The following is a 15,907-nucleotide window of genomic DNA, read 5'->3' as shown; positions in this document are numbered from 1 at the left end:
TTGACCCTGATAGTGGATCTCACTGCTCACTGACAAGGGGCTGGACTAGAAGACCTCCAAGGTCCCTTCCAGCTCTATTCTGATTGATTGCTTTAAATGAAGACAAGTTCATCATCAGGTAAAAAGACACCATGGATCTTAGAAGGCTAATTCTTGCACTCACTATTTCAAAATTATGAAAGCAAAAAGTTTTCTGCAAGGCCAATTTTGTTCTCCAAACAGCTGTTCATAATCAAGCCAAATCTGCCTTCTGCAGTTAGTGTTGGAGGAGGACAGATCTTGCAGGGAGGTGCAAGAGCCCTCTGCCTCGGAATCCTCTGAGCTATGCAAGCCTGACATATTATCCTTAGCAGGATAGGAGCCCACGAAAAGGGCCGGGAACGAGAGGGAGGCAACTGGCAATTTGAGTTCTTCCGGGGTCTGGATGATGATCAGAGGAAAAAGGAAGGGCTGGTTTTGCTGGACTCCCACCCAAAGAAAGAAGGGGAGAGACCTGACAGAGTGGGAAGGGGTAGAAAAGATGGAGTCCTGCTGAGGCCCAGAAGGTACCAGGGCTTGACTGCCTTCCAGCAGCCCCAGGAGGAGGAGGGTCCAATCTGCAGTTGGCCAAAGAGGCAAGGCGCTCAGAAGAGGACTGCTCTGCTCTTTCCCAGATCCAGACGTGACCTTTCCTGAGAATGCCTCTGCTTCCGGGTAGAAGTAAGGCACACTTCTTTGGCAAATGGGAAAATAACAACAAGACCTAGAAACTATGAGCTGTAGCAACCAGAAGATATTGTTATTTTGGCTTCTTCCCAAAAAATCAACTTGAAAAGCAACTCAGTATTGTAGCTCCAGATTCTGTTACATTTTGGAATCTTTTGTCCCATCCTGGCTGCTAAGAGGAGCAAAACAGTGTGGAACACACTGATCTCCCTGGGCAGAAAACCCAGAGCGCCCTCATTCAGCTCAGCAGGTCAAGCACAAGAGATGCCCGAACAGCAGACACCGTGGCCCTGCTCCACCTCTTCACACGGTTGTGTCGTCTTCCTCCCGGGAATCCCCAACCAGAAGCGAATGCTTGTCAGGCTCGCTCAGGGCAATGTTGCTGAGGGAGCGCTTGTCGGAGAAGAGGGAGCTGATGGAGGCTTGACTGTAGTGGATAATTCGGTCCATGAGGCTCAGTTTCGGAGACCCTGGTCCAACATCGTCAATCCCAATATGGACACTGATTTCTGAAGTGCTCTTGCACCTCACCTGGGTGCAGGCATGGCGCTCGTACTTCTCACAGGTAGGCTTCTTATAACTAAAGGGGAATATAACCTAGATTGGTGGGTGGTTCTTGAAAACCTGAGCCAGGGATTGCCCAGACCTTACAGCCCCAAGAGCCCCATGTGTGAGGCTGACCTTTTTGGCACCTTTTACATTTGTGGGGGGGGGAGGGATACTAGCAGCAAACTTTGTGTCAAAGTTTGAAGACACAACTCTTCCACCAAATTGCTCCCAGTCAAGAAACTTCGTTACTTCTCTGCTATGGCTTTTATAGCCTCAAAAGATTTTCCTTCCTGCTTTAACATTTACTAAACATTTTTGTTTAACATGACATTATTACAAGCCTTCCTGGTCCAGAGATGGCCCAGAGCACTTTGAAGGCAGCATGGTTCCCTTTCCCCCAAGGAGAGGGCCTCTTCTGATCCCAGTCTGCTTTGCTTGGTTTTGCCTGCAGCTTCTCCTAAGGTTCCTCTCCCATCAACCCACCAGTGCTCTAGACCTAGAGAGCAACTCTGCCGTCCTTGATACCCAGCTCTTCCACTATGGGGTATTTTTAGAGCAGGCCTGTTATTTAATTTGATTTTAGACAGAAATTTGTGTATATTTATTGTGGTTTTTATTATCGCCTGTTCACCGCCCTGAGTCCCGTAAGGGAGATAGGGCGGTATATAAATTCAATCAATCAATCAATCAATCAATCAATCAATCAAGGATACGGCCCACAAGGAAGGCAGACGACTAAAATGTATTCTGGCTTCTCCTCGTCATTTAGCTAAAGATCAAGCTCTGGATGGCCTTTCACTAATGGAACCACTGAGCAGTGGCTGAAGATGAGCGGTGGTTTTGCTTCCTCCCCCTCTCCTGCACACGTCACCCGGTGCTCCTCCCCTCCTGTCTGCAGAGCTACTCACAGTCTTAGCAGCAGAGAAGACAACACCACGGACACCGAGGAGGCTGCCATTGCTGCAGATCCCATCCAAGGCTGCAGAACCAAACCAATCGGCAGGAAGACACCTAGGGCCAAGCACGCCAGAGGTCAAGGGAGCGCCGGAACTCAAACTTGGAAGCACCAATGGGAATACAGAGCGTGAAGCATCTTCACAACTATTTCCTGTCACTGGGGGGGGGGGGGTAGAAGAGAAACTAGAACCCAAATCGAAAAGAGGGGATTCAGGAAGCCACTTGCACAGAAGAAATGTCTTACCCATCCAAATTTATTTTGCCTCCCTAAACTCAAGAATTGCTCCTTCTCTACCTAGACTGACTGAAGCAAAGTGGGAGGAAAGTCTGGAATCTGATGCCCACTTAATGCTTCTTTTCTCAGGTAACGTTTCCCGCAGCTTTTTGCTTTGCTTAAAGAGATGGATGCACATCAATTTAAAGACCTTTTGTGGAGGATGCCATACAGCAGTTCAACACCAAGAAACATTGCATACCTGCAGCTACAGGAACACCAATAAGATTGTATATGAGAGCAAAGACAAAGTTGATCCGTATCCTTTTAACGGTTTTCCGTGATAAATCTATGCTTGCCACCACATCCAGCAAATCATTCTGCAAAATATGTTGTTTCAGAAATTACTTAACATGATTAATTCTATCAATCAACGCTTTAGATTCCTGGTAACACTTAACAAAGCTACATCACTTTCTGGACCTCAGCAAACTCAACACCACTGGACCATTTTAGAAATACATATATAATCAAAACACGTAGGGGACAGGCTGGACAACCTATAACCCCCAGGTCTGCTTTGCATCCCTTTTCCCTTAATCTACTTCCCACTAGACTGCTGGGCTTCTGGCTCTCATCTGGAGAAGTAACACACAAAATGGGTCCCTAAGGTCAGATGGAAGAGGCCTCAAACGATAAATAAGCACTTTACCAGAAAAGGAAATAGAAAATAATCTTTAAAAATCCTGGCTCTAGCCTGCTCACTTTGTGCCACCTCTCTACCCACTGGGCCTTTTCCCCTTTCATCAAAACAGGGTTTCTGGCCACCAAAACATTATCCATTCTTTACTCAAATGAAGAAAAGATGTGCTCTGAGGACGTTCTAAGTAAGAGCAATTTAAGAGTTGAACGTAGAGCAGGGGTAGGCAACCTTGGCTCTTTTATGACTCGTGGACTTCAACTCCCAGAATTCCTGAGCCACCCTTGGCCTAGAGGCAGTGAGCTCCCTTCTTTGAAGGTGTCCTATGGGGCACCTTGAACAGGGACCCTTCCATCAAGCAGAGCTTGAATTAAAGCCCTTTGGATTCCCACATAACTTTTCCTCTCCATTTCAGAAAGGAAATGCACGAATTGATGCAGGCTTAGCCTAACTCTGCTCTCGGGCAGAGTCTTCCCCTCCAGCGCACAACTTACCCTGATCAAAACCACGTCAGCTGCTTCTATAGCCACGTCGGTGCCCGTGCCAATGGCAATGCCAACATTAGCCATGGCCAGGGCTGGGGAATCATTGATGCCGTCACCCACCATAGCCACCCGTTTTCCTTCTTCCTGCAGCTGCCTCACTTTGGCAACTTTGTGGGAGGGGAGCACTTCAGCAAATACTTTTGTGATGCCAACCTAAAAACAAAAGGGAGAAGGCTGAGAACCCCAAAGGAAGGACACAGGAACAGCACTCTGCTCTGGAATCAGGGTGAGCCAAGACCACCTTGCATTTCAAGAGATTCCGATTTTCCAAAGGCGTATCTCCAATCATCAGTGAGGGTTATGTAAGATAAAGTGAAAATATAACGTAAGTTGACTGCATTATGAAGCCTTGGAGGCGTCAAAGGAACCCTTGGGCATCCAGCAGCTTACCTGAGAAGCAATCGACCTGGCAGTTTTGCCATTGTCCCCTGTCATCAGGACCACCTCCAAACCCATCCCCTTCAGAGTCCGTACAGCGAGATCCGCTTCGGGCTTCACAGTGTCAGCAATGGCTACCAAACCACACAACTCCCCTAGAAGACAAACATGTTCCCATGAAAGCACAGATGCCGCTAGAGAAGGCCTACTTTCCCATTATGTTTCTTCCTAAACTTACTGGGATCTGACTTAGTTATATTTTTATCTTTTACTGATTTTATTGATAAATTACAATAAAACAATCCATTTATTGATTGTTGTGAGCTGCCCACAGTTGTTGAGAGTCAGGCAGCCTACAAGTTTAAAGAGGAATAATAGTGGGCCACTTGGTTGCTACAAGAGCACACAGACTGACTACAAACAACGGCGTGACAAAGTAGTAACACTGGTGCATTGGAAGATCATAAATTTTAAAAATATATCATGTTGCATTTATATGAATGATTTCCATTTATATCAGTGGTTCTCAACCTTTTTAATGCCGCGACCCCCAACCGGTCGTAAGTCGAGGACTTTCCCTGCCCGGGAGCGCCGCGCAGGCGTGGTTCCGCCCCCTGCGCCGGTCGAGGCGTAGCTGGCAAGCAGCAGAGACGGAGCAGGCCGACCACCAGCTGGCCCAGCCCAAGGGAGGTAAGGCACCCGCCGGAAAAGGGGGGAAAAAATGGCAGACAGCCTTGCTTGGCGACCCCTATGAAATGGTCGATCGACCCCAAATGGGGTCGCGACCCATAAGTTGAGAACCGCTGATTTATATGAATGGTATGAAGGATTTCCAGGAGCCAAAGTTACTTAAAATCAAAGACGTGGTTAGGATTAAAAGAGAAAAAAGTCTTGGGTTAGGCTTGCTTCAGGCCTCAGAATCAGTCAGGGGGGGTGCCAGTGGAGGCTCAAGCATTACCTTCCTCTTCTTTGCAGTTGTAAATACTGAAACAAGGTACAGATCTGCAAAAGGGAGGGGCAATTATTCTTCTGGGGGTCTGAGACAGGGGCAGCAGTGAAGAATCAAGAGGGGGGAGATTTCTCATTTTTTAGGCAAAATAAATGTGTCAAACTTAATCATTATTTCAGCTTTTTCTTGCAGGAAAATGTGAAAAATCACCCAGCCATAAAATTAGTCTTTAGAAACATACAGTCACAGGAAATGTGTATATGTCTAGGGAGGGCGCAACTTGCACATCATGACACACCTTCACAGAGAATAATCCTAAACTTGTTTAAGCAAATGGAAGCAAGAAGGTACTGGGATCCTCCAAGCTGGGGTTAACCCTGGTTCATTGTGACGTTCAATTGAGGCCAATAAATTCAATTGAAATATTCCAATGAAACAAACAGAATATTTTATTTCTAAAAGAGTTTAATAAGAATCAATTTACATTTATTTAATAAATTTATTTGCTGTCCATCTCATATTGAATCAACTCTTTTGAATATTTGAAGGCAAGACTATTTGATAGTTTATATATTTGCGTTATTTAAAGAGAAATAGTCAATGATAATGATTAACAAATTTTAAAATGTCAAATGACTGTGCATTTATATTTATTGTAAATGAAATAAATACTCCTAAATGCTCATTCAGAACTACTCTGGAGTAGTTTGGAATTGTTATGAGGTGCATCTTCGAAAATAATCCCCCCCCCCAATTGATTTCTATCCTGCCCAACTGTTTCAACACATCCAGTTTTTCCCTGCATCTCCTTCGGCCTTTTTAAACTAAAACACTGACTATCCAAATCCTCAAGCCTACCATCCACAGCGACAAGAACGGCCGTGCGGCCTCGGCGCTCGTGCTCAGTCATCGCTTCGTCAATATCACTCCTGAGAAGGAGGCCGTTCCTAGACATCCACTCTCGGTTTCCAATGAGAACAGAATATTTGTGAGACATCCATGTGTCTGAAAGGAAAATTTCCATTATCCCAAAAAGAGGAACAATTTAACACCAAGAACAGTGTTAGTCAAGATCAGCCAAAAAACAGAAATATGTTGCACCCTTTCAGGCTAAGAAATGTTATTAAAAGATATGGGATTTAGAATCATAGGGCTGGAAGGAGCCCCATCCTTATTCCATCCTGGACTAACGGTTGCCCAATATTTTTTGAAAACCACAGCAATGGCGCTCCTACAAAGCCTGGGAGGCAGTCGGTTCTGCTGACTAATAGCTCAGGGAAATTCTCCTTAGTTCCAGGCTGGATCGCTCTCTAACGAGCTTCCACCCACTGCTTTTTGTTCTGCCCTCAGATGTTTTGGAGGGTAAATCATCCCTAAGCCTCCTCTTCATTAGGCTAAACTTTCCTAGTCCCCTTAGCTATTGATTGTATAGTTTAACCTCCAGACCCCTGATCATCTTTGTTGTTCTTCTCTGCACTCTTTCTAGGGTCTCAGCATCTTTTTTGCATTGTGGTGACCAGAACTGGATGCCGTATGCCAGGTGTGGCCTTACTAGGGCAGTATAGAGCGGTACTATCACTTCTCATGATCTTGATGCTGTCCTTCTGTTAAGGCAGTTTAGGACTGCATTGGCCTTTTTAGCAACTGTACCACACTGCTGGCTCATATATAGTGGTGGACCATGAGGACATCTAGATTCCTCTCACAGATACTACTGATGTTCACAAGGTATACCTCACAACAGATGCACAAAATGAATAATAGACAGAAGTTGGTCATCAAAACAAGGATTTAAAACAAGAACAAAGTAGCACCAGAGCATTTCAAGACACCCCATAGCAGATCGCATAGATGCCATTATGGAAAAAAGAAACTATAACATAATTGAAGTAGAGGTTGCTGAACTCATGTACACTAAAAAGTGTCATGCTATCTCAGGAAATCTCAACACACACAATGGTTCTTAACATATTACAGTTGTTAACTGATAAAGTACAGTACTAGATAATCTGTCTCACATGTATCCTGAATCTTCATAAACTAACCATTTTCTTCCTTTCTACTCCCTATCTCATCATCATTTAAATCATACATCAGTCTTGCCATTCTATCTAATCAAGGAAGCTGCAACTCACAAAAGCTTGTGCTTTTTAAATAATATTTGTTGGTTGGAAAAGATGCTACCAAACTTCTACTGATATCTATTTAATAATAAATGGCACTGCCATTTTATAAGAATCTTTCTTTATTTCTAGCTAAGGAAAGAATGAGACCTGAACTAGCCTGATTACGATTGCCCATAAATAAAAACAAAAATCAAAGTCATGTGACTCTGGTCGGACTGTTTTAAGCTCTTAAGTGATATAATTTTATGCCTAATTATGTTCCCATGTATTTGAACCTCACTGTCTTCCAGAAAAATCAGCTGTCCCCTCCATCTGCAGAATGAAATGAAAACCCCTGTAAGCTATTGAACATCTTATTGTGCAAAGTCAGTAGCATTTCCTTCAATGGTCACAGAATAAATTAGTCTCAGAAAGCTGGTCAGGAAGACACTAGCCTGGATCATCACTTAACATTCAAAAAAATAATTTCAGTTCTGCCTAGGATTCTTCTTCTTCTACATGTGAATTGGAAAATGATGGCTTCTTTGAAGCCCAAAGCAAATGTATCTAGACCAGATTCCATTCTCAGAACAGCCCAAATGGGCCAGTAAAGCCCAGGGGCAGCTATAAGATAATCCTGCCCAACTGTCCTTTGCTAACCTCTCTCCCCCCCCCCCAAAAAAAAAACCAAGAGGACCCCAGGCTTCGTTTGCAAACTCTTGTATTCCAATTACATAAAGCAGGCTATTTAATGGCCATCATTATGTAACTTGTGCCAATTGGAAAGCAGAATCTCTGTAGCAATATAAGTCCTTGCCTAGTAGGCGGCTTCCTGTTGGGAACAAAGGAACATTTTATTCACATGGTTGTGTTTGGCTGTGAATTAACATAGAATGAATGGGGAAGCATTACTACACAACTGCCTTACAAGGCTTAACATGCCAATCCAGAAAACAGAACTTGTTGGCTTTTGGCCCCCCTCCTCTCTCCAGAAGCCAAATCCTTGCCAAGAACACAGGTGTTACAAGCCCACATGAACTCACCTGGTATCCGCTCATTGATGATCAAAGCTGGCTGCATGAGTGGCTCAGCCTTCTCCTCCATGCTCACTAGAGCAGCGTTCCTGACATTGGTCTCTTCTACAGTTTCACTCTTGCTGCACAGGAGGGCTTCAATATTGGTAACTTTACAGCTAACCCCACAGCCAGGCACCACCTGGAAATCAGTGCACGTCCCAAGGGTATCTGCATCCAATTCCTGGAGAAACGAAAGGACCACACAACAAACTCACCTGGGCAAAAGCAGGACCATCATTCGAAACAAGAGCTCCAAATACAGATTCCAATACAAGATGTGGGAATAAAATACAGCGGTGCTTGGAGCAATAATAAGCCTTCCCAAATCTGGAGGACATGTAAGGAATGAGGACCTCCAGGAGGGACATCTGCAAGCAATTTTGAATTACAGTAGATGCCTAAAGTATCTGAAATATCTAGCAAAGTACAGATCTTGTACCTTCTGCCCGTGCTTTACTTATATTTGAACCCATCTTTTTTTCTAAGGAGCAAAGGTAGCATGTTTAAATCTCACTTTACTTCCTGTGTACTCTTATCGCTCCTGAGGGGTGAGTTAGGCTAAGAATGAGAAAATGGGAGAATGACTCAAGAACTGTTCACCAGTGCATGTTAGTGAAGACAATTCCTAACATCATAAAAGATCTGCACCAAGTGCAAACTCGGATTAATAAAGGAGAAAGTGGAAGGTTTAGACTTTTACGGGCCTGTCTAGCCACTTTGAGTCTCATCCGTGAGAATGAGGAATTTCTCGGAAAGGCAGAAGTCTGTATTCAAAATAAATGCAGCGAGGAAGAAAAAGAGCTGGCATGGTACCAATCTACAAAAAGGAGGAAAAAATGGATCCAGGAAATTATAGGCCAATCAGCTTGACATAAATACCTGGGAAAATACTGGAAAAGATAATCAAGCAGTGGATTTATGAGCACCTAAAATGAACAAGGGAATCACTAGAAGCGAGAATGGGTTTGTTAAAATGCATCATACCAGACAAACCGTATATCCTTCTTTGATGAAGTGACTAAATTAGTGGACCAGCAAAATGTTGTGGACATAATAAGGCATTTGGCAAAATAGACCACAGTCTATTTCTTGGTAAGAAAAAAAAAAGTGGAATAGACAGTACCACCACCAGATGGTTTCATAACTGGCTGACCAACTGCACTCGGCATGCAGTCCTCAATGGAACTACATCTACACAGAGGGAAGCATCCAGCGGAGCGCCTCAAGCTCTTGTCTTGGGCCCAGTATTTTCAACACCAGAATCAGAATAGAACTGGAAGGAACCTTGGAGGTCTTCTAGTCCAGCCCCCTGCTCAAGCAGGAGATCCTATACCACTTCAAATAAGTGACTATCCAGTCTCTTCTTTAAAACCTCCAGTGATAAAACATCCACAATGTCTGAAGGCCAGCTGTTCCACTAGTTAATTGTCCTCGCTGTTAGGAAGTTTCTCCTTAATTCCAGGTTGCTTCTCTCCTTGATTAGTTTCCATCGTTTCTTGTCCTGCCCTCTGGTGCTTTGGAAAATAAGTTGACTCCCTCTTTTTTGTGGCAACTTCTCAAATACTGGAATAGTGCTATCATGTACACCTAGTCTTTCTCTTCTCTAGACTAGCCAAACCCAAATCCTGCAACCGTTCTTCATGTTTTTGTCTCCAGGTCTTTAATCATCTTAGTTGCTCTTCTTTGTACTTTTTCTAAAGTCTCAACATCTTTTTTGTAATGTGGTGACCAAAACTGGATGCAGTATTCCAGATGTGGCCTTACTAAGGATTTATAAAGCGGCACTAATGGTTCCTGTGATTTTGATTCTGTGCCTCTGTTTATACAATCAAGGATTGTATTGGCTTTTTTGGCTGCTGCCGCACACGGCTGGCTCATGTTTAAGTGATCGTCCATTAGGACTCCAAGCTCCCTGTTCTTCATAAATTATCTGTACAAGGAGATAGAAAGGGAACTCATCAAATTGCAGATGACACCAATCTGGGGAAATTGCTGACACTTTGAAAGACAAGCTCAAGATTCAGAAGGATCTTGATAGACTTAAGGATTGGACCCTATCGAACAAGATGCAGTTCAGTGGTGAGAAAAGCAGGATCCTGCACTTAGGCAGGAAAAAAACAAATGCACAAGTGTAAAACAGGCGGTGCCTGGCTCAACAGTAGCAGCTGTGAAAGAGATCCAGGGACCCCACTGGACCAGCACTTAAGTATGAGCCAGCCGTGTGCTGCAACTGCCAAAAAGGACAACGCAATCCTGGGCTGCATCAACACAGGGATCACATCAGGATCACGAGAAGTGACAGGGCCACTTTACAATGCTCTAGAGAGGCTACACTTGAATACTGTATAAAGGTCTGGCCACAATGACACAAAAGAGACACTGAAACCACACAAGTGTGCAGAGAAGAGCAATACAGGTGATAAAGGATCTGAAGGCTAAATCGCAGGAGGACCTAGGTATCTGTAGCCTATCAAAGAAAAGGATTAGGTGGGACATGATAACTGTCTTCCAGTACTTGAGGGGCTTCTCACAGAGAAGAAGGGGGGGGGGGCTCTTCTCCAAAGCACTGGAGAACAGGACAGGAAATCATGGGTGGAAGATCATTAAAGAGCGATCCAACCTAAAACTAAGGAGGAATTTTCTGATAGTGAGAACAATTCATCAACAGAACACTTGACTCCCAGAGCTGTGAGTGCTCCATCACTGGAGGTTTTCAAAAACAGATTGGGCAACCATTTGACTGAGATGGTATAAGGCCTCCTGCCTTAAGCAGGGGCTGGACTAGAAGACCTCTGATTTTATGTTCTACGATCCACTCTTCTACCTGTTTGCAGTATTTTGTGATTGCTGCTCCTAAAGGGTGCTCACTGTGGCTCTCTGCTGTTCCCACCAGTGCCAAGACTTTCTTGCGTGGTATCCGGTTACTCTCCACTAGCATCTTCACCTGCACCACCACTGGAGTTCCATGGGTGATGGTTCCTGTTTTATCAAACATCACAACTTTAACCTGCAAAACACCCATACAGCCACACTCTTTAGAGTTGTAAACAACAGCAAATACTTGGGGGGGGGGGATTCATAACATTCTTGGACAAAGTTAAGATGTAAGATCTTTTTGCCTTTGCCACTCAAGCAAAAAGGACATTCCATTTTCTCACCTTGTGTGCCATCTCCAGCGGTTCTCCACCTTTGATCAAGATGCCGTTTTGTGCTCCTACTCCAGTTCCCACCATCACAGCAGTCGGCGTTGCTAATCCCAAAGAACAAGGGCAGGCAATACACAGCACGGTAATGGAGGCTTGAAAAGCAAAGCGGATCACGACTTCTGCTTTGGAAATGCTCTTATTATAGCCCTGTTGGCACACAGAGAGAGGACTGAATGGGCACTTATTTTAAAGAAAGTGCTGGAATTCAAAGTTTGATGAAGTCACATCTTGTGCTGCCCTCAATGTGATTTCTTTGGCTTCGAATTATGGGAACTCATCAGTTGTGGCATATAAAATATGGTGTATGGTTTAGCATTTTGTATTAACCCAGCCAACTGTAATTTATTCAATTGACCACAGATTTATGTGAAGTGTGAATCTAAACATCTTGATTTTATAGATCATCTGTTTATGTGTGAAAGAATGCAGATCTTGCCACGGGAAGCGGTAGAAAGTTATGAAACATTAAAGGGAGAAGTGTGGGAAAAAGGAAAGTGTGGGAAACAAACTCAAAATAACTCTGCCTTGATTTTATCTTGTAGAAGGTGTGGCAGAGAAAGATTCTGATAGACTCTCAGGACTCTGCTGCCTCCTCTACAGCGAAGGCCTATGAGGACCAATGTGGCCTGGGATCATCTGACCATATGAATAGCCACTACACTATCAGGCTAGAGTCAGACCTCAAATGTCAGCAAAGAGAAACATTCAAGAGATTTCCCTGGAACTTTGGAATACCTCTTGCTGTAACTTCCAAGGGCTGCATAAAATAGGGTGCAACAATAAGCATATCACTAACCACCATGAATACAACTAAATGTTGTGATACAGCATTAAAAAATATTACAGAAAGTGTGAACTTGCATTGCCTCTGTACACAATTTATTCTTTTTTAATCAGGTGATCAACTGATGGTCAAAACGGTCCTTTTCCCACTCTGTGACCTATAAAATAAGTGTTCCTCTGTGCAAGCAAAGGTCATTTTCTTCTTTACTAGAACACATAACTCCTTTTAAGTGTAGTGTCTTCCAGCCACATCTTCAGGCATGTTTATTAGCAATTATTAGCATTTAGAAGATGATCATAAATCACATTTAAATACTGGGCAAAAATCAGCAAAAATGTAAATGTAAGTAATGCAATCAAAGCAGCATTTTAAAAACAACACTATATGAAGTAATGCATCTGAATCGTATTTCCTATTTTTTTTGCTATTTAAATTCAAATTGATCTATCATACATAATATAGGGAATATGAACAATAGTCAAGAAAAGTAACCCTTTGGTTAATTAGATTAGATTAGATTAGATTAGATTAGAGTATCACCATGGAGGTCTTTTAGTCCAGCCTCCTGCTCAAGCAGGAGAACCTATACCATCTCAGACAAGTGACTGTCTAGTCTCTTCTTAAAAACGTTCAGTGATGGAGCGCCCACGATTTCTGGAGGCAAGTTGTTCCACTGCTTAATTGTCCTCACTGTTAGGAAGTTTCTTCTTAATTCCAGGTTGCTTCTCTCTTTGATCAGTTTCCAACCATTGTTTCTCGTCTTTCCCTCTGGTGCTTTGGTGAATAACGTTACCCCCTCTTCTTGGTGGCAGCCCCTCAAATACTGGAATACTGCTATCATGTCTCCCCTATTTCTTCTTTTCTTTAGATCAGCCAAACTCAAATCCCGCAGCCATTCTTCGTATGTTTTAGTCTAAGTTTAATCATCTTAGTTGCTCTTCTCTGGATTTTTTTTCAAACTCTCAATGTCTTTTTTTGTGATATGGTGACCAAAATTGGCAGCAGTATTCCAGGTGTGGTCTTAATAGGGTTTTATAAAGCGGTACTAATACTTCATGTGATTTTGATTCTATACTTCTGTTTATACAACCCAGGATTGTATTAGCTTTTTTGGCGGCTGCTGCACACTGCTGGCTCATAGTCAAGTGATCATCAACCAGGACTCCAAGGTCCCCTCTCACAGTTACTGTTTTTGAGCCAGGGCTCACTTAATCTGTTCTTGTACCTTTGATTTTTCCTGCCTAAATGTAAAACTTTGCTTTTCTCCACACTGAAACTCATTTTGTTGGACAGGGCCCATTGTTCAAGTTTGTCAAGATCTTTTTGGATCCTGAGTTTGTCTTCTGGGATGTTGGACACTCCTGCGAGTATAGTGTCATCTGCAAATTTGATGAGTTCCCCTTCAATTCCCTCATCTACGTCATTTATGAAGATATTGAAGAGTACCCTTAAGAACAAGTGATCCTGGGGGTGTTGATCAGCCTTCAACCAATTTGAGAATGTATTCCTGCAGGCATTGGGGGGGGGGGGGGCAAAATGTCAAAAGGACAGATGTGACTCATGATCAAAGCACCACCCTTTTTAAAAAACATGTGCATGGGGTTGGGGAGGGGGTTGGTTCTGTTCCTTTCGGGTTCTTTCTGTGGGTTCTGTCATTCTCCTGCGGGGAGGGGGGAGGCTCCAGGGAATGCACTATTTCTCCTTTTGCTTTGTTAAAATGTATCCTCTCTGCTATTTCTATCAGCTTGCTCTTTGAACTGTTTCCCCTTGATGTCAATCTGGGGTGAGAAAGGAATGTGCCTCCGGCCATCTGGCTTATCTCTCACGGGTGGAAGAGAAAGGTGCGAAGACCCAACAGGCATGGGAAGGACTCCGTTATCAGCTCCGTTCCCACAGCGGACCAAACCCATGGGGATTGGCTAGTTTGAACTGACAGGATAAACTATTGGGGTGGGGTTTGCTTGATGCTTTTTTAACCTATTGATCTGAGCAGGAACCCCTCAGATCCTGCCTTCTTTGCCTGCTGTCAGCTTCTCCTAATAAAAGTTCCTTTTGGAATGAAAGTCTTCCATGAGTCCTGCTTTCTTGGGATGAGGTTTTGAAGCGGGTCCTTACAATGTGGGGCATCAATTACATAGTTGTTGGCACCATATTGATTTTTTTGACCACCTCCCCCCCCCAATAGATGGCCCACCATGATTTATACGATGACATTTTAGGAAGTGTGTTGTCTAAATCAGCAAAAAGTGGTTGTTTACTATTCAGAAGAAACCCATAACATTGTAAGAGTCCTGGGCCTAAGAAGGAACCTTGTGCAGGTCATTTCTTCACAAAAATTAAAAACAAAAGGAAAGAAACTTACAGGAAAATAGGTTTCCACAACTTGAAAATTGACAAAACCAATCACAATCCAAGCAAGAAGTGTGATGACAGAAACACCAACAATAAAAGGAACAAAATAGCCACTCAGTTTGTCAGCAAACTGCTGAATTGGTGCCTAAAGCAAGGGAAGGAGAGAAAAAGAAGCAACATTAATTCAACATTAATTCTTTTTTGAAGCTGAGCTGGCTTGGCTTTTAGCCTGCAGATTTGTAATAAATAATATACATGTACATAACTGATATCTTGATTAGTTATGATTTTTAGTGAGAAAGGTATTTAACTCATACTTTGCTGATGCTATAATTATTGGCAGGCCCAAAAAAAAGGGGACGCGGAATTCTGCGGACTTTAAGCTATCAACTTGCTGTCTTGAATCATGGCCATGGCCATCGAACAGGAGCAAAACCTAAACGTATGAGTCAAAATACCTTTGATGTCTGAGCTTCTTCCACAAGCTTTACAATCTGGCAGAGAGTAGTGTCAGACCCAACATGGGTTGCAGAGATCAACAGGGATCCATTTTGATTAATTGAACCTGCTATGACTGAACTGCCGGGTTTTTTGGTCACAGGCATTGCTTCACCTATGTATATCAGAAATAAAACAAAACGAAGGGCACTCTTTGACAATTTCCCTCTCCCCAGCCCGGAGTCCAGGGCCCATGAAAAGCCCCTCCAGCTTGCCTGTGATGAGCGATTCGTCTACCATAGAGTGTCCTTCAATCACTCGGCCATCCACGGGAAACTTGCCACCTGGGACCACCTTCACAACGTCACCCCGCTGAACTAGTTCAACATCAACTTGCTCTTCACTGCAGAGAAGTCAGAACATTCAAACTTAGCAATGGAAGCGATGTAGAATTTCCGATTGTTAAATCCTGCACAACAAAATGCCCTTTTCTTTTAAATTCCTGTTCAAAGAATTCTTCATCTGCAGGAGACTACAGTAATGTAAAGACATTCCCAGCTGAAATTATGTTTTGGGGAGTTTATATGCAAATCCATGTTGGGTTGCTCCTCTTGTCTCATTTACAAACATTTATAATTTACACTGAGCTGCACAGGCAGAATGTTACCTTCAGTGGTGCAAGACAGAAATAAAGACTACAAGGCAATTACAGGGGACGAACCACTGTAGCATATAAACATTTCATTAAAAAACCACCACAGAACTGGAAATACCTCATGAGGATATTATCTGGACCTAAAGTAACAATAGTTGCTTCTGTTGCCTGTAGTGAAATTAGCTTCGCAAGGGCCTCTGATGTTTTACCCTAAAAAGATTAAAAAGTGTTTACATACAAGGCACCAAAGAAATTCACTGCAAGCATCAAAATCACGGGTTAAACAAGAAGTCT

General features: G+C 43.3%; 1 protein-coding gene across 1 annotated transcript in view; it reads right to left on the bottom strand.

Annotated features, from left to right (window-relative positions):
- Positions 1–486: 486 nt before the first annotated feature.
- The window catches only part of ATP7A (ATPase copper transporting alpha), a gene marked incomplete in the record, with an annotated part of 42,153 nt that continues 26,732 nt past the window's right edge, over positions 487–15,907 (bottom strand). The window contains 13 exon segments of the mRNA XM_029283480.1: positions 487–1,285; positions 2,163–2,265; positions 2,688–2,805; positions 3,620–3,823; positions 4,061–4,203; positions 5,856–6,002; positions 8,146–8,359; positions 11,003–11,185; positions 11,337–11,531; positions 14,531–14,665; positions 14,979–15,133; positions 15,234–15,361; positions 15,732–15,823. Coding sequence (XP_029139313.1) covers positions 1,009–1,285; positions 2,163–2,265; positions 2,688–2,805; positions 3,620–3,823; positions 4,061–4,203; positions 5,856–6,002; positions 8,146–8,359; positions 11,003–11,185; positions 11,337–11,531; positions 14,531–14,665; positions 14,979–15,133; positions 15,234–15,361; positions 15,732–15,823 — 2,094 coding nt within the window.

The sequence above is a fragment of the Protobothrops mucrosquamatus genome, unplaced genomic scaffold (assembly GCF_001527695.2).
Source record: "Protobothrops mucrosquamatus isolate PMUCROS unplaced genomic scaffold, P.Mucros_1.0 scaffold108, whole genome shotgun sequence".
Taxonomy (NCBI): Eukaryota; Metazoa; Chordata; class Lepidosauria; order Squamata; family Viperidae; genus Protobothrops; species Protobothrops mucrosquamatus.
The sequence above is the reverse complement of the archived record's forward strand: the minus strand, read 5'-3'. Positions and strand labels throughout refer to the sequence as shown.